This window comes from Aptenodytes patagonicus, chromosome 3 (assembly GCF_965638725.1).
Source record: "Aptenodytes patagonicus chromosome 3, bAptPat1.pri.cur, whole genome shotgun sequence".
Classification (NCBI taxonomy): domain Eukaryota; kingdom Metazoa; phylum Chordata; class Aves; order Sphenisciformes; family Spheniscidae; genus Aptenodytes; species Aptenodytes patagonicus.
The window spans coordinates 21,291,801-21,310,113 of NC_134951.1; the positions used below are offsets into that span (position 1 = coordinate 21,291,801).

An 18,313-nucleotide genomic window follows, 5' to 3' on the forward strand; every position below is an offset into this window, starting at 1 on the left:
AGTTTGTGTAAACTCTGTGATGTCATACATCTCGTACAACAAAAGCTGATTTAGATGGCTTTTAAAATACCGTTGTTACGGGAGGGGAAACAAAAACAACCCCCAAAACCCCAAACGCTGGTCTTTTCCAGTAATTTTGGCCTCTCTCGCGGCTCGTAGGGAAGCCCTCAGGGCGCCCGCCCTGCCGCTACCTCGCTGGCCGCCACGCATGCGCAGGAAGGGGCTGGGGGCGGGGCGCGGCCCACGGGCGTGCGGCGCTGCGGCTGCGGCGGGGTGTGGTGTGGTGTGGTGGCGGCGGCCGCGGGGCGGGGGCGCGGATGGCGGCGGGGCTGCGCCATGTTGCGGTGGCTCGTGGCGGTGCTCAGTCACTCCTGTTTTGTCTCCAAGGGCGATAGCATGTTCTACGCGGTGCGCAAGGGCCGGCGGACGGGCGTCTACCGCACCTGGTAAGGGCCGCGGCCGGGCAGCGCGGGGAGCCGCCGCCGGGCCGGTCCCGGGCCAGCCTCACCCCCGCCCCCTGTGTTGCAGGGCGGAGTGTCAGGAGCAGGTGAACAAGTTCCCTTCCGCTAGCTTCAAGAAGTTCGCCACCGAGAAGGACGCCTGGGCCTTCGTGCGCGCCGATCTTCCGGGGCCGCAGCAGCCCGAGCCGGCAGGTAGCTCGTCCTCCCCTCGCCTCCCGCCTCACCTCCGCCCGGGCGGGAGGGGAGGGCGGCCCGTCGGGCAAGGGCGGGGCGGGGGAGGCTGCGCTGCGCTGCGCTGCTGGCACAGCCCGCCCGGCTTCTGGGTGGCGTCTGTGTCTACAGTGCGGCTTCTGGCTAAACGTGGGTAGCAGCTTCTGTTTATCTTCCGGTGGACGGCTTGTAGCGGGCGGAATGCCGCGGTGGTAAGTGCAGCGGTGGCCCTGCCCTCCAGGCACCGCGGTGGAGGTGCCTGTGCAATGAGCGTATTTCTGTAGGTGCTTGGAGAGCGTTGCTTGTACCACGTCCGTTTTAAGGGCCGTTACGCGTGTGTCTCCACTGCAGTTTGATCTAGGATCAAGAATGAGTGGTGCATGCTGTAATATTTTTTGCATAATAGCTCGGGATGGTGTCAGTTAACAGACTAGCGTTGCTAATAAGTGATAACTGTCGTCTTTAGAAGCAGTCGTTTCAAATAAAATTTGATCTTATATATAGTTGAACTTTTTTTTTTTTTTGGAAGGGGCACACGGTCCTCCAGCTGTAAGACAGGAAAATGGTAGCCAGAGAGAGGAATCAGAAATAAACCTCTTGTGTTGCAATACATGCAAAAGGCCATATGAACAGTCTACAAGTGAAGAACGTATTGTAAAGCGTGTAAAACATGATGAAGTATACTCAGTGCCAACAGTCAGTGAAGATAAATTTTCATATATGGGTGAGGTCTTTCATTATTCCTGTAATTCTTTTCAGTTCTTTGCACTCTTTCATAAGTAACAAGTGTAATTATTAGAAAGCTTTTGGGGAGGTTTGTGCGTGGCAGCATCAGGCCTAGCGTAACATTGTTTCTCTTTAAAATGGAAATGTGAGCATTTCCATGTAATGATATATTTGTTCACATTGTCTTTCAGTGTAATTTTAATTGGCTTTAACTGGTATCAACATCTAGCGTAATCTGATCGTTGTAGGTGTGATTTTATGTGTGTCTGGATTACAGACTATATTTAAATATACAGATACAGCTGGGAAGTTTTAAGTTGACTGAAGAAGATGGGAACTGTAGTGAGAATATGGAACTTGGGGCTGACTAATCTGACACCAGTTGAGGGTGTGAAGCTGCAGTGGGACTTCTGGTGTTTCGCATTACAAATTTACATGGCTTCTGTAGTTAACTTTTTGAAGGGCTCTCTGGGGAGGGAAGTTTTGGGGATTAATCTGCTGGCAGACATTTCTTTTTGCTTAAAGAGTACGTCCTTGAAGGAGTGCTTTAACTTCTGCTTTTGGTAATTCTTTTGTAGGTGACTTTGCAGTCGTTTATACAGATGGTTGTTGCTCAGGTAATGGACGTAATAGGGCACGTGCTGGAATAGGTGTCTACTGGGGACCAGGCCACCCTTTGTAAGTATCTGGATTGATTCTTTTTTTTAAATATATTACTGTTTGTTTTGTGTGTGATTTACAATACCAGCCTCCTTTTGAATATGTAACCCTGCTGTAAAGACTCATAATAACAGTGCTATGAGACTAGTGAGTTACTGAGGGGAAAAGAGAAATCCGTTTCTCTGGGAGGTAAGAATGTGGGGAAAATCAACTGGAAATAATACTTTTAGGGGCTGAAGCTATAATTCAAGTGATGCAGAAAGTTTTAAAATAGGTGTAGGTGTGCACAGAAGACAACAAATATAGTTGCATATTGATGGCAGGTCCAAATATGCAGGTTGCACTGTGCAGGTGGAAGTTAGAGCTAGAATATCTATTCATCCTCCTTTATAAAAAGAAAAGCAGCTCTCGTATTTATTTTTCTAATGGGTAGTCATTATACACCATTCTGAATATTTGGGGTAACTAATCCACTACTCATTCCTTGGACACAGAAACACCAGTGAAAGACTTCCTGGACGGCAGACTAATCAAAGAGCAGAAATACATGTAAGTAGTAAATGTCCTAAAATGCTTCTGCATGTTAGACTGCAGTAGCATGCTTATGACTATTTCAACTCTGGCCTTCAGAAACCAGTTATGGAGCTGTGAGGGAAGTACACAAAATGTCAGGAGTTATGACTTGAAACAGATCATTCTCTTCAAGTTTCATTGATCTTTATTGGTTTTGAACAAGGTAATTCACCTTGAGAATTCCCAATTATCATCAGGCCAAGCACAACTATTTAAAACAGCCTTGCATTAGGAAAGCCTGGTTCTCAAATCTGTATAGTATCCTTTGCATTTTTAATGTGCGTGTCTCAGACCTTGGGGTTAGGGCTGCTGAGCAGCGGTTAAGAGGAGAATCGGCTTCTTATTGTGATGGGATCAGAGTGTCATATTCCTTAGATAAATATAACAAACAATTCTAGGCACTCAGGAGTAACTTCTGTTATTTCTGAAGTAAACTTCTGTTGGCAACAGCAGATTTAGTCTCCCCTTCTCACCTCATCTTAATTCTGGTACTGCTGCTCTCCTGCACTGTGTGTTTGGAGATGAACTGAAATGAGAAATTGATCTGCTTAAAAACTACAGGAAGTTCATTTTAGTGAGGGACAAGCAGAGATAATGGTGGTGTGCCAAGGGTCAAATTTGTCACTAAAGAGCTTTTCAGCCCTACATCCAGACCCAGTCACTTCTCCCTTTTACTATATTTCATAGCACCAGAAAAACCCAAACAACCTTTTAGGGGTTCCAGACTGTTGGAACTGGTATGAATCCTTCCTCCTTAAAGTTACGAAGAAAATGCCTAAAACTTGGCGTGCAGTTGATGGAGGCTTTGATAGTTAGAAAATTGGGCAGAGAGCTACTCCTCTAGTACAGAGTTGAACTTCAGAATGTTTTGGGGTTTTTTTTTGCCATGAAACTTAATGAATCAGGCAAACAGGGAGCCACTTAAGTGGTCGTCTGCATGCACAGTGTTGGGAACCTCTTGCTCTAAAGCATGTTGATACTCATTGATGGAGAGATTACAGTAATATTCTTTGTAATTCTGTGTTAGCATCAGGTACTTTGCTGGTATTTTAATTGCATGTGTTCAAATCCTGTTCTGAACTGTGATTCTATTGAAATGTTCTTAAGGCAGCCTGCAAAGCAATAGAGCAAGCAAAGAGTCAAAACATCAAGAAACTAATTATCTACACTGATAGCAAGTTCACTATTAATGGTAAGTTAACAATTGTAGTTTTCCTGATTCTTCAAGACATGCTGCATGCTATTTCATTACAGAAGGCCCACAGAACATACTGAGTCCTGGGGAGAGGGATATGCATAACTTATTTCAATACTCATGACTGCCTGGGGGAAAAGCTTCAGAATATTACAGGGATCACCTGCTAACTGCATGAAATACAAGTAGAGACAAAGTGCCTGTTACAGTAAAGGCTGACAGAAGTAACTACAGGATTTTTGTCTTATGGTATTCAGTATGACACAAAGTCTAGAAAAACTGTTGTTCATGTATAGTCTGTTAAGGACGTACTCAGGAAAGCACTAGGAAGTTGGTGTAGTAACCCTGTAGTTTTTTTGTTTGTTGGATTGGAGAGGCTGTCTTAATACACATATGTGAAGTACATTAAAGTTTCCTTGCTTTTTACATGTAGACTACACTTCCAAGCTTTCGGGCTACACTAGAAGACTAGCCAGGGATGATATGTGCTCAGAGTATGTATTTAAAGTTTCACCTTCATTCAAAGATTTGGAAAAACTAATTTTATTCCCTATAAATACCGTATGAAGCAGCCAGTAAGACTTAATTTCTGAATAAAACTTCTTCCTCTTTCCCCGAGATCTTCAGATCTTACTCCTGTGGTGATTTGGAACTGCATAAGTATTTTTTCTTTATATTTCACATTTTTACAAAGGGAGTACATGTGTTTGCCGTTTCCAGATCACTTTAGAGTTGGTTTGTTTTGTTGTTTTTTTTTAATAACATTAAACAAAATCTTACTGCAACTTTTTGATTGAAAATTAAATGTTGCACTTTCACACTTTGGTTTTTTTCGGAGGGAAGAAGGAATGCGAGTATCTTGTTCTTAGCATAACTTCCTATACTTGAGTGCTAACACTGAAAGTAATTATCTGTTTCATTGCTTGTGGATATATATTTATAAAGCAAATAAATGTTTTTTATGTGAAAAATCTGTGTATCTTTTCCTCCAAATAAGTAATTCTGCTTTCCAGAAGCCCCCCATGATTTCTGAAAGTGGAGGAGTATGAGAGAAGAGCATAATTTTTTTCCTTTTTCAGGTGGCTCATGTTTAGAAGTAAAGCAAAACTTACCTTGAAAAACTCTGATGTCACCTTGAGTAGCAATACCCTAGAAAGGACAGAAAGCTACTGAGTTGGAACAAGTGACTGCTAGTCAAGGAAGAAGTTGCTGGAGCTGTCACTTGCTGCTTGTTTCAAATTCTGTTAGCTTGCATGTGCATGAAAGAGGTTCTGTCCAGAAGTGAAAAGTGTCGAGGACTTGTGCTCTGTCCTGATTCTAGTTTGTAAATGTTAAGAAAAAACTTAAAGGAATTTTCCATTGCTTCTCCCTAGGGATCATCTTGTAAATCTCATTTGAGTAGCTTATTTTCCCCAAAAGATTTAGGTATAGCATTTCCTATAGGAGCAGAACGTGTGTGTGGTGGTTTCCACACACACCCCCCCTTGGTGGTGGTGGTTTTTTTTAGTCTCTGCTAGAAGCATTCTGGAAAAGGGAAGAGTAAAAGGAAGAGTCTCTACTCTTCGGGACTGGGTGTTGCATGCTGATCAATAGAATCCAAGTGCATCATTTGTTGCAGGAAGCAAGTTCAAAGCATTAAGGAGCAATGAAACATCTTTGCAATTCTTTGTTTTGTGGGAGAAAAGTCTATACCATCTTGTCTGTGAAACTGGTGTTACGAAGGAGGAAAGTTGCTGTGTCAGGTGAAATTCCTGTTAAACTTTGGTGTGAGACTTAAGTATGAGGGAGGAAAAGACGAATCTTTAGGTGTGATGTCTTGGTGTCTTTGTTTTTGCTTGCAGTTTGCTCTTGCGTTTTGGGTCACTGTGGTGCAGGTTCCACTCTTTTTTAATCAAAGCTATTTTGTAAATGTGTCTAGGAGTTATTTTTTAAAATGCCAGAGAAGGAGGATTGTGGTTAAGTACAAATGGATGTGGTTTGTTTTTTAGGAGGTTTGGTGTGCAAGATTGGTGATTCTCTATTTGGTTCAGGTCTGTTTGTCGTGAGAGCAGTAAGGGTGTCTTACACTGTCAAGACTAGTGAAGATATTTAAAAAAAAAAAAATCCTTATTTAAGGAGTAATATAGTAAATTTTCTGGCCAGCAAGGGATGGCCAGAGTGTTAAATCTTGTTCTGTAGAAATCTGCTTATGTGGCTATTCTCTGAAGGATTCTGTTTAGCATGCAGAAGCCATAAGACAGGTGGCCATCTGTTTTTCCTCTATGCAAATATCTGTTCGGGAAAACATGGTAGGGTAATTGAAGTAATAATGGAAAAATAACAGTCCTGAAAGACAGTAGTGGAGAACCAAACAAGAATATCTTCCATCTCCGGTGTCTTTGCCTGAGACTTTGTACAGAGTTAACGTCTTGTTAAAAGGCTGTTTGCTCCGTCTTGATCCTTGCTGGCTTCTTTAATAGCATTTTTATGGTAATGTTCCATTTGCATAGGTATTACCAGCTGGGTTGACAACTGGAAAACAAATGGCTGGAGAACAAGTTCAGGAGGAAGTGTAATAAATAAAGAAGATTTTGAAAGACTTGATAATCTATCAAAAGGCATAGAGATTCAGTGGGTAAGCACCTCATTTCTTAATGACATCTTAAACACGCTTCTTGTAAAAACTTGCAAGTATGACCATAACTAGGAATTTTATAGAGCATAATATTGTACATCCATAAGTAAAACCATAAATACAGAAAAGCTGCTTGTTTTATTTAAAGCAAATAAGCAACATAACCTAGGCTCTTGGAACCAGTATTTCATTTATTAAAATGCAAGTTTATATTTGTTTTCTATCTCTTGTTACTACTTAGAAAATGCCTGCAATAATTATTTTTAGTTTGTTAGTACTGTTAGTAGATGACATTTCTGTTCCTGGAAATCTAAGCTTAAAACATAACTGTCTTTTTAAGTCATAGCTGAATTTCTGGATTTGCTTTTCAGAACTCTTAAGATGCTCGTTCGTTGGTGTAACTCAATCACATGAGTGTCTTTAAGCTGGGAAAACTGAGAGTATAACCCCAAATAAACTAAATCTAGTTTTCTGTACCTTAACTGTGTTTTTTCTGAGAAAACTGGGCACAGAAAGGTCTTTACCCATTTTTAAGTTTTAAATTGTTTCACTCGCCAGTAAAGAAGTAAAACAACTTCTATATAGGTATTCCTGGTAAAATGTATTTTTCTGTAACCTCTAATATCAACACTAAACATTGTAGGGGATATATTCCCTCCCCTCCTAAATTTTACTCTAATTGTGGTATAAGACTACTGATTCTAGAAATAAATCTCTGTACCATTGACTTCATGGCTGCTAATGGCATATTTATTGGGCTTCTGTCTTTACTCTGTAGAAGATAGGATGATGTAGATCTTTAATGTGCACTTTTTCTATGGGAAATCTATTGCATATATTCTTCCATTCATTGGTAGAATGAATTTGGTGGCTCACGGCTTAGACAGGTGTACTCTGCACTGGGTAAAAAACTGGCTGGACGTCTGGGCCCAGAGAGTTGTGGTGAATGGAGTTCAATCCAGTTGGCGGCCGGTCACGAGCGGTGTTCCCCAGGGCTCAGTTTTGGGGCTGGTCTTGTTCAATATCTTTATCAATGATCTGGATGAGGGGATTGAGTGCACCCTCAGTAAGTTTGCAGACGACGCCAAGTTGGGCGGGAGCGTTGGTCTGCTCGAGGGTAGGAAGGCTCTGCAGAGGGACCTGGACAGGCTGGGTTGATGGGCCAAGGCCGTGTATGAGGTTCAAGAAGGCCAAGTGCCGGGTCCTGCACTTCGGCCACAAGAACCCCATGCAGCGCTACAGGCTTGGGGAAGAGTGGCTGGAAAGCTGCCTGTTGGAAAAGGACCTGGGGGTGCTGGTTGACAGCCCGCTGAACATGAGCCGGCAGTGTGCCCAGGCGGCCAAGAAGGCCAATGGCATCCTGGCCTGTATCAGAAATAGTGTGGCCAGCAGGAGGAGGGAAGTGATCGTGCCCCTGTACTCGGCCCTGGTGAGGCCGCACCTCGAATACTGTGTTCAGTTTTGGGCCCCTCACTACAAGAAGGACGTTGAGGTGCTGGAGCATGTCCAGAGAAGGGCAACGAGGCTGGTGAGGGGTCTGGAGAACAAGTCCTATGAGGAGCGGCTGAGGGAACTGGGGTTGTTTAGCCTGGAGAAGAGGAGGCTGAGGGGAGACCTCATCGCTCTCTACAACTACCGGAAAGGAGGTTGTAGCGAGGTGGGTGTTGGTCTCTTCTCCCAAGTAACTAGCGATAGGACAAGAGGAAATGGCCTCAAGTTGCGCCAGGGGAAGTTTAGATTGGACGTGAGGAACAATTTCTTTACTGAAAGAGTGGTTAAACATTGGAAGAGGCTGCCTAGGGAAGTGGTGGAGTCCCCATCCCTGGAGGTATTTAAAAGACGAGTAGATGAGGCACTTAGGGACATGGTTTAGTGGGCATAGTGGTGTTGGGTTGACGGTTGGACTCGATGATCTTAGAGGTCTTTTCTTAATGATTCTATGATTCATTTTGTTCTGTGTTTCAGAGTTGGTGACTCCAATTTAAAGGCTGACTAGATTTTATATAGCTACTCCTATTGTCTATTGAGGAGAAGAAAGTGTAAAAAATTTAAAACTAAGACCAAAGTTCAGCTGTCCTTAGAGTATTTTACGTAATAAAAAAAATATGTTGCTTTATGCACACTTCTTACACCTGAATCTCTTAAACTTGGGAAGATTTTTATTTCAGGAGGAGCAATGTATGCATACACTTTATTATGGTAATCTGCCTGCTGAGGTGTGGAGTCCTCCACGGGCTGCGCGTGGATATCTGCTCCACCGTTAACTTCCATGGGCTGCAGGGGGACGACCTGCCTCACCATGGTCTTCACCACAAGCTGCAGGGGAATCTCTGCTCCGGTGCCTGGAGCACCTCCTCCCCCTCCTTCTTCACTGACCTTGGTGTCTGCAGGGCTGTTCCTCTCACATATTCTCACTCCTCTCTCCAGCTGCTGTGCAGCATTTTTACACTTTCTTAAATGTGTTACCACAGAGGAGACACTGGTTTTGCTGATGGGCTCAGCTGTGTCCTGCAGTGGGTCCATTTTGGAGCCAGCTGGAACTGGCTCTCTCCGATGCTGGGGCCGCCCCTGGTGTCTTCTCACAGAGGCCACCCCTGCAACCCCCCACCTGGTACCAAAACCTTGCCATGTAAACCCAATGCCATCTCGCACACGCCTCATGCTTGTCCCCTCTCAGATCTTGTCAAATAGCAAGCTTGATTTTCTTCCTCTCCTTCTTCCCCCACGCTCCTCCACCCTTACTTGTGACAAGGATGGGCTTAGGGTTGAAAGTGTTTTCAGTTCCTAATTGAAGGATGGACAGTTAGGACATCTGAAAATTGAGAGATTCTTTTCATACCCTATTCTTGTGTCCTAAGTGAGTGCTGTAACCACCAAGGCTGTTAGTGGCATAGAGGTCTCTGGCTTTCTGGAAAAAAGATTAACTTGGTTTAAGCACTGAATGCAGATAGTTTTTTCTCTCTTCTCTGAAAGTGGGAATTTTGAGTTGGAGCTGTTGACTGCATTTCTTAAAGGCTGGGTTAGGTGGTCCTTACCCAGTTCACTGCTTCCCATAAAGATGATTTTCACAATTTGCAAGACTTTCTTAGAGGAAGGGAGGCTATGAACATTCCTGGAAAGAACACATAAGGACTAAATGTGAGGAGAGGGCCTCTAAGGAGGTGCTACTGTACTATGAATGAAAGGGTGTTGCGTGATCAGATTTCATGTATGTACTTTTTTCTTGATTTCTTGCATATCTAACGCTCCTGTACTTTTGTCCTAACAGATGCATATTCCTGGTCATGCTGGCTTCCAAGGAAATGAAGAAGCTGATAGACTAGCAAGAGAAGGAGCTAGTAAACCAAAGTCCTGACGTACTGGGACTAGAGACTGTTGCAGTGGGAGGAAAAGGACCAACACCACAGTGACAACTTGAACTGCTGTAGTTGTTTTGGAGTTGAACTTTGAACTGTACTTCCTTCTGGCCTGAAGTGTTAAACATATACCAACTTCTGGGGAGAAAAAACCCACGTTTTCTTCTATAGTGTTTGTTTCACAATCGAGTCAATATTTAGTTGATGATAAAGAGTGTTTGGTTTTTCTCCATCTTACTGAAGGGCCGTGGTCAGTGTTTTTAGCTGTCTTGTAGACTTCTGAATTCACTGTAAAGACAGACTTCTGAAGAAGTAATAATAAATCTTTATCCTAAGTGTTCTGTATTTTCCTCTTAGTGAAATAAATTAATTTTTTGTACAGAGGTATATATTAACAGCCCAAAACAGTTGGGGGTGGGGGGGCTTTGGGGTTGGTTGGTTTGGTAAGAGGTCAGTGATCTAACATGGAGATGTCCATTAATATGCTTTGGCGTTCTGGTACTAGCAATAACCGCTCCACAGATGGGCTTGTAGCGCTCACCTGTGCCTCACAGTATCATCGGTTAAAGCATCTGTAGATTTCTTTATAATGTTACTTACTTTGCAAGGTAGCATGAACAAACTAAAAAGCCAGGTCACAAGAAAACTTGAGCAATGAATTTTTACTGTTCTCCTCTCTCTAGCTGCTTAATGTCCAAGCTCTTTGTTTCTGGCTTCCTGTTTCCATTAAGTAATTTTTTGTGCATACTGCTTCTCATTAGCGTTGTTAGTTCCTCTTCAGTGCTGTCCCAACAGTAATAATTGGCCTTTTTATCTGAAATGGAACTAGAAGATGATCAGCTTCTCCAGATCTTCCGGATGTCAAGTGTTTGACTTCATTTTTTTTTTTTTTTCCAGTCGATGAGATTAATGGAATGGCTAATGTGCACTTGAATTAGAGCAATTACCAGTAATCAACATAGTTTTATTTTCTATGCATCTATCTGGGAAGAGCAAACAGGTTTGGCATGTTATCTTTGTCAACTTCTTTGTAAGGTACCTTCATACCATTGAATAGTAGGGCTTAAGCTAGAAGCCACTGAATTTTTTTTTTTTGTATTTGTAAATTGCTACACAGAATGGTAGAGCTGCTGAAGCTTTATTTCTTAATAGTTCTCATGCACTGCAGTATCTTCATTGAAGCAAAGTATGGGTTCTTATGTATTTTATTTAGAATCACATGAATTGTGATAGAATGAGGAAACTGGCTACCTAGTAGTTAATAGATGAGTAAGGTTTTTCTAATTTGTTTTCTCTCATCCAAAACTGCACAGTAAAGCTCATCTAGGGGTAAGGTAGTGCACTGATTAGATTTTCTCCTCTCCTTTTGTATATGTGCACATCTTCTTTTGTATATGTTATCCATCTGTTCATTTATTTTAGAAGTTTGGCTTGAAGGAAAACACCCCATCATCCCTGATCAGATCTCTAGTTGAGGCAGAACGGTGTGACAAACAATGTACTGAAGAGGTGGCATCTAATAATCTGCCTATCATACATCTCCAGTTAAACATGTAGATCCTATTTATTGTATGGAAATCTGTATTTTTTTGAAGGAGCAGCTTTGGAAAAGAACTGTAGATAATGGTGAGTAAATCATAACATCAGTGTAATACTGAATTTAAGCAACTTTACTACCTGAATCTAATAGGTAAATTATAATAGGAAATCTAATAGGAAGGAGTTTTATGTTAGTTTGATACCAATGTTTATCATTCTTACTCTGGAAATTCAGGACGAAAGCTGAGAGGAAAGTTACAAGATTAAGGCTGATGAAAGGATGGAAAGCAAATAATACTTCTCAACAGGACTTAACAGGGGCTGGAGGACCCACAGAGGATGTTGGCTGTTCAAGTCATTCTCTTCAGGGAACTGGAACTTCAGGAGGGTGTTGGCATTTAGCAGCCATGACATTCAGTGGATAGGCACTGAACTTCTGGACGGATTTGGATGCGCTTCTAAAAATGCGGACAGTGCCAGCATTGCGCCAGCTTGCATGTTATGGGACTTGCAATTAAATTTTATCCAGAATCGAGAACCAGTAGTGCTTATACATTGAATACTATACTTAAAGGGATCTGGTAACATTTCTAAGAGTCTGAGAAATAGTGGTTAAGACAACATTTTGATAAGTATAAAACTTTTTTAGGAAGAAAAATGTTTAAGGAGGGATCGTTTCTTTTTCAGTTGTTTCTCCATCCTTACATTGTGCTTAGCTGGCTGCTGGTTTATTTACTGTATAGAATCATGGAACTGTATAGAATTGCAGAACCATGGAGGCTGGAGGGGACCGCTGGAGTGCATCTTGTCCACCCCAGCACAAGCAGGTCACCCAGAGCAGGTTGCTCAGGATGTGAGTATCTCCGTGGATGGAGACAACACAAGCTTTCTGGGCAGCATGTCTTGCCACTCTACTTTCTTTTTTTACCCTAATTTATTTTTTATTTCTCCATATTGTGAGGTTGCAATGTGGGTTGGTCTTTGAGGCTGAGACTTACTGGTAAATTCAGTTCGACCATTACTGCCAGGGCAGGCTAGATGTAAACAAAATTGCTGTTGAAGTTAGGTGTGATGTGTGCTGTAACCAGCACGTTACCCAAGAGGGCTTGTGCGGGTGAGAAGTCCCTTACCCTAGCAGATGTGTTTCAGGGAGAGCTCTCATCACCTGTGCCGTTGAGCCTAAAGCTATACACTAAAATAACAGCTGTGTCTGCTACACAATACACCCTGTTCAGCGTATTTTGAGTTGCAAATGGCGCCCCTTTAAGGCTCTCCCCATAGGCTGGCTGGCTGTGCGGGGCCGATCCCGATCCCTGCCCCGGCCCCTGCAGCCCCGCCGGGGCGGGCCCAGCCCGGCGGAGCGGAGCGCCCGGCGGCGGGATGGTGGAGGCCTGGTACATGGACGAGTCCCAGGAGGACCAGCGGGCGCCCCACCGCCTGCGGCCCAACCGTCCCGTCAGCCTGGAGCAGCTGCGCCGCCTCGGCGTCGCCTACCGCAAAGTAAGCGGGGGGGGAGGGAGCCGCCGGGGGGGGAGCCGCCACGGGCGGCCCGGCGCTGCGGCAGGCCTCGCCGCTCGGCAGGGCCCGGCGCTGACAGGGGCCGTGCGGGGCCTCGGGGGGCCTGGAGGCGGCGGCGGCGCCTCAGGCCTGCCCCGACACCCGCCGGGACGAGGAGAGCCCTGCGGGGAGGGGAGCAGGCCCGGGATGGTGCTCGCCTGAGGAGCTTGGCGGCAGGTACCGGCCGTGTCCATGCCTGCCGGCGCTGCCGAGCCCGGGAAAGGGGGAGGCAGCAGGAGGGGCCCAGGCGGTGTCTGTGCGGGGGTGGGCTGGGTGCAGGTAAATCTAAGGAGGCTGGCACACCTTGTGTACCTCTGGCAGCAAACTTAGCTGCTCCTGGAGCGACCTGCCCCTCCACCGACACTTCTGACAACTCAGGTTTTTCCACGTTAGTGTCCTGAATTATGTCTTAAGCAATTGTGTCTGAATACATTTTTTTTTTTCCCTGACTAATTTTTAGTTGGATGCTGATAACTATGAGACTGATCCATGTCTGAAAGAGATTCGAAGAGCAGAAAATTATTCTTGGATGGATATAGTAACCATACATAAAGACAAGCTTCCAAATTATGAGGAAAAGGTATGCGAGTCTTTGATTTGAATGAGGATCTGCATGCTGAAGTCTACCGCTAGAGTGTGCAGTTGGCTTCTCAACACCTGCACACCCTGAGCAGGGGCACAAAGATGAGATTTCCACGTGTAAAATACATCCCGTACTGAAGTCTGTAACATTAAAAAAGTAGTTTTGATACTATTTTAAAAATAGCAGTGGCCTTTTGCTTCTGTAGATTGCCTTCAAAGGTTTTAAGGATAGCTTCCATCACTGTGTCATTACAAAACTAAGATTCCTACCAGCAGAGCCCTGCCGATGCTGACTTGTCCTCGGAGAGCCTCCCCAGGATGAAGGCAGGCGGTTGCCAGCTGGGCGTGGGCTTTGAAGGCTGGAACATCCTAATGGCTGCTTGCAAAATACATCTTTTCAAAGTGAACGTTCACCTCGTGGAATCAGAGGGACACATTTCCCGTACAAGAAGATTTTTTTTTTTTTTTTTTTTTTACCTTGGGAAGCTGGTACCATGGCGATTTCATAACAGCTGAATACAAATGGTGCCAGGCTCTCAGATGAGCCTCCTAGAAGGAGCTTTCTTCTCCCAGCCTCCAGGTGCTGGCATACTACTCTGACCTGAGGGCAGCAACCCAGTGGCACTTCCATGTTTTCATTAAACTTCCATTTACCAATTTATTTTAAGCCCATTGTGTTATACTGGTTTTAAATTGATGGGAAGGTAAATTAGGTAGTAACTCAGGTTGCCTGGGTGAGCTCTACCTGACACAAAGATGGGCCATTATTGACAGGGTATACAGACTTTTGCTCATCTTGCCGTGCTGGATCGGTACTGGCTCAGGGACACCTGCACTAGTATGGCTAAATAGCATCCAGGCCTGAGCAGGTGATAGTACCAGGCATTGCACTGCTCTCTGTGCACTAACCTGCTCAGGTCTATATTAATTGAACCTTTAAAGCATGTTTTGTTCTGTGCTGTGAAATATACAAAGAATTCACCATTCTGGAAAAAACGAGAATGTTGCTGCTGCTGCCTGGGAGGAGAGAGCCTGGAGCTGGGGCTCACTGTGTGGGGGCAGGCGTGACATGCTGTTTACATCAGACTGCTGTAGATGAGCCATGTTTGGCAATAACTGCATTTCCACATAGAGTTGTAGTAGCTGTGGGGCTAATTCAACCTTACACCAGTGTAAAAGAGGGGGGATAATCTGTAGCTCTGTTTTATTTTTGCATGTGGGGAAAAAAAAGGCACAAAATGATCAAACTGAACAACTGCAAGGACCAAATCCTGCTGTGGGAAGCTTTACCCGCCTCTCTCTCAAACGTGTGTAAGCATTACTGTTATTCAGAGACTGGTTATGTGCAGCTATAGCTGCTGTTTCTTGTCAGAGAAATTCCAAAGGAAATGTAACAGCCTACTTAGAAGTGTCCTGAGGCAGGGTCTGGCTGGCTGGATTGGCCATTTTAACCATGTTGGTCTCATCTGTTTAGTTAAATCACTGCGCAGTTACCTTTTGAAAGCCTTTGTCTGCTTTGCCACGTGTTTCTACCAGATTTCTTTGCAGTTTTTCTGTGTTAAGTAGTTTTAAGAGATACTTGCTGTTCCTAGATAAAAACATTTTATGAAGAACATTTACATCTAGACGATGAAATTCGCTACATCTTAGATGGATCTGGCTATTTTGATGTTCGAGACAAGGATGACAAATGGATCCGGATTTCCATGGAAAAAGGAGACATGATAACCCTCCCTGCTGGCATATATCACCGATTTACACTGGATGAGAACGTATGTTGTTATAGATTACCGTAAATTTTGATGACAAATCCATGCGAGTATATATCACGTTAGTAACTACATGCCCTGAGACTTGCAGTTCATTAGCAAAACGTATTAAATATGAAGTAGGAATATGAAAAATACTAAATAATTCACAGCATCTGAACCTTTCATCTCCAGGTCACAAATCCTGCAAGTCATTGCCACATGATATCTGTAGCATATCTTACGTGACAGCGGCGTGAGAGCCAAGCCCTGCAGCTGTCCCTCCCACAATTGCCCTTGCTGTCGGTTGAGGTGGAGATGTTGTAGATGGATCCTTCTGTGTTGCCTTGTTGTGTATCTTCGTGGGGATAGACAGAGCATATCTGTGTCGAGCTGTGGCATTTTTCATGAGTGCTAAATTCACTTTCAGGGAAAGATGGATTTAAGGGTCCAGAGCCACTAGTTGCAGCTAGCATGTGCTAGACTGGATGCTGACTTCACAGGAGGTGACCTGCTTTCGGAGCGTAGTTTTGGCAATGGGATTGTGAGATTGGCACATGTAGTCCTATCTGTGTGCATTTCCTTGTGGACTTTTATAAATATGTTTGTAATCTCAGCATTACCCCTGGAAAATGGGGAAATGTGTGCTGTCTCCTGTGTGGCAAAATCCCATCTCTGGCGTGGTCATGAGAATGGTCTACTTTTGAATCAGCTGTCCAGATAGCAGTTGTCATATATGTAAAAAAGGGATACGCTGCTATGGTGAAAAACCCGACTTTTCATGTCTGCATTTTGAGATCCATCAGCTACAATTGCTAGTTTAAGGCTTTTTCTTTACATAGACAAAATGTCAGGGGTTATGGGTTGAATCTGCAAGAAGTCTTAAATGTTTGTCCACTTCAGGAACTTTAGTCCGGAAGTGCCATCTTCGCAGTAAATTCTTTAGGTACTACCAGAACCTTGCATTTTGCAGCGAAGTTCTTTAGGTACCTAACTTTATTCTTGATGTTGCTGAGCACCTGGGTGCAAGATAAGCACTTAGCAGTGTTTACAAAATAGGTAGGGTCTAAACCTGTAGCATAGTGGACAGAAGAGGAGAGGAGAGTTCCCCATAACTCAGTGGTTGGAGCACTTCTGCAGGACATAAAACCTGATTTTCTGCTGCTACAGCTGGACTTTTGCACTTGGCATTCTTTTGGTTAGCTGGTGGCAGGGGCTGTTGCTTTTTCTTTTGGAATCTCAAGACTTTTCGCTTCCTGTAGCATTATGTTTTGGGTAGTTTATGCACTCCCCATTCAGCTTTATGGCCCTCACTTTGAAACTTCTGGTGTTCCTCAGGCATTGTGTAGCCATCTTGGGTATTCTGATTGCTCTTGTTTAACTAAGCAAGTAGGAATTAGATGCTGCATTGCTCAGTATTGTGGATCCCGTGCAAAATGATTTGCATAAGACAGGATTTTTTTGGTTTCATTGAAATGAAGAGAAGTACTGTCTCTGCCTGACTTGGAGGTGCTGGTTATGACACAATAAATACATCACTGTGTAGGTGCAAAATCTCCCACTGCAGCAGCTGGGAGCAGGAACAGCAGCATAGTGGCACAATTTCCTAGAACGCCTGAAGCTTTCAGTCCATCTTGAAATAGTTTCAAAAATTGCTGCAGAAGTGCAAATGAAACAATTAACTTCAGAATTAAGATCCCACAGAAAGAAGCCCTTGAATTACTTGTGACTTCTTGTTCTTTGACAGAATTACGTGAAGGCAATGAGGCTATTCGTTGGAGAACCCGTCTGGACAGCATACAACAGGCCGGCTGATGATTTTCCTGCTCGGAAACAGTATATGAAGTTTTTGGCTGAGGAAGCACAGTAATGGTGCCTGAGACCTGACAGGTGGAACAGCCTGAAGACCTGTCAGAATAAATGTGACTGGTGGCTTTTCACTGATTAGACTACTTCTATTTACATAGAATCATTGAGGTTGGAAAAGACCTCTAAGATCATCGAGTCCAACCATCGACCCAACACCACCATGCCCACTAAACCATGTCCCTAAGTGCCTCATCTACTCGTCTTTTAAATACCTCCAGGGATGGGGACTCAACCACTTCCCTGGGCAGCCTCTTCCGATGTTTAACCTCTCTTTCAGTAAAGAAATCTTTCCTCACATCCAATCTAAACCTCCCCTGATGCAACTGGAGGCCATTTCCTCTCGTCCTATCGCTTGTTACTTGGGAGAAGAGACCAACACCCACCTTGCTACAACCTCCTTTCCGGTAGTTGTAGAGAGCCATGAGGTCTCCCCTCAGCCTCCTCTTCTCCAGGCTAAACAACCCCAGTTCCCTCAGCCGCTCCTCATAGGACTTGTTCTCCAGACCCCTCACCAGCCTCGTTGCCCTTCTCTGGACACGCTCCAGCACCTCGACGTCCTTCTTGTAGTGAGGGGCCCAAAACTGAACACAGTATTCGAGGTGCGGCCTCACCAGTGCCGAGTACAGGGGCACGATCACTTCCCTCCTCCTGCTGGCCACACTCTTTCTGATACAGGCCAGGATGCCATTGGCCTTCTTGGCCGCCTGGGCACACTGCTGGCTCATGTTCAGCCGGCTGTCAACCAGCACCCCCAGGTCCTTTTCTGACAGGCAGCTTTCCAGCCACTCTTCCCCAAGCCTGTAGCGCTGCATGGGGTTGTTGTGGCCAAAGTGCAGGACCCGGCACTTGGCCTTCTTGAACCTCATACACTTGGCCTCGGCCCATCGATCCAGCCTGCCCAGATCCCTCTGCAGAGCCTTCCTACCCTCGAGCAGATCAACGCTCCCACCCAACTTGGTGTCATCTGCAAACTTACTGAGGGTGCACTCAATCCCCTCATCCAGATCATCGATAAAGATATTGAACAAGACCGGCCCCAAAACTGAGCCCTGGGGAACACCGCTCGTGACCGGCTGCCAACTGGATGTAACTCCATTCACCACAACTCTCTGGGCCCGGCCGTCCAGCCAGTTTTTTACCCAGTGCAGAGTACACCCGTCTAAGCCGTGAGCCGCCAGCTTCTCTAGGAGAATGCTGTGGGAGACAGTGTCAAAGGCCTTACT

General features: G+C 44.6%; 2 protein-coding genes across 3 annotated transcripts; both read left to right on the plus strand.

Moving 5' to 3' along the window:
- Positions 1–278: 278 nt before the first annotated feature.
- On the plus strand, positions 279–10,140 carry RNASEH1 (ribonuclease H1). 2 transcript variants are annotated; one of them, XM_076332830.1, is made up of 8 exons: positions 279–446; positions 529–653; positions 1,201–1,395; positions 1,976–2,075; positions 2,552–2,606; positions 3,738–3,822; positions 6,315–6,439; positions 9,708–10,140. In XM_076332830.1, exons 1-8 carry the CDS (start codon positions 337–339, stop codon positions 9,792–9,794), a joined length of 882 nt encoding a protein of 293 aa, XP_076188945.1. In that variant the 5' UTR covers positions 279–336; the 3' UTR covers positions 9,795–10,140. The 2 variants fall into 2 exon arrangements, with proteins under 2 accessions (XP_076188945.1, XP_076188947.1); XM_076332832.1 differs by lacking the exon at positions 1,201–1,395.
- Positions 10,141–12,686: 2,546 nt separating this feature from the next.
- On the plus strand, positions 12,687–17,392 carry ADI1 (acireductone dioxygenase 1). Its single transcript, XM_076332833.1, has 4 exons — positions 12,687–12,834; positions 13,352–13,471; positions 15,066–15,245; positions 16,969–17,392. Exons 1-4 carry the CDS (start codon positions 12,715–12,717, stop codon positions 17,089–17,091), a joined length of 543 nt encoding a protein of 180 aa, XP_076188948.1. The 5' UTR covers positions 12,687–12,714; the 3' UTR covers positions 17,092–17,392.
- Positions 17,393–18,313: the final 921 nt, after the last annotated feature.

Excerpts from the sequence above, each read along its gene's own strand:
- RNASEH1 (XM_076332830.1), top strand. The coding sequence starts at position 337 with ATGTTGCGGTGGCTCGTGGCGGTGCTCAGTCACTCCTGTTTTGTCTCC. Across the intron at positions 1,396-1,975 it reads AGATAAATTTTCATATATGG|GTGACTTTGCAGTCGTTTAT; the intron begins GTGAGGTCTTTC and ends ATTCTTTTGTAG. Across the intron at positions 2,607-3,737 it reads ATCAAAGAGCAGAAATACAT|GCAGCCTGCAAAGCAATAGA; the intron begins GTAAGTAGTAAA and ends AATGTTCTTAAG.
- ADI1 (XM_076332833.1), top strand. The coding sequence starts at position 12,715 with ATGGTGGAGGCCTGGTACATGGACGAGTCCCAGGAGGACCAGCGGGCG. Across the intron at positions 12,835-13,351 it reads TCGGCGTCGCCTACCGCAAA|TTGGATGCTGATAACTATGA; the intron begins GTAAGCGGGGGG and ends ACTAATTTTTAG. Across the intron at positions 13,472-15,065 it reads TTCCAAATTATGAGGAAAAG|ATAAAAACATTTTATGAAGA; the intron begins GTATGCGAGTCT and ends TGCTGTTCCTAG.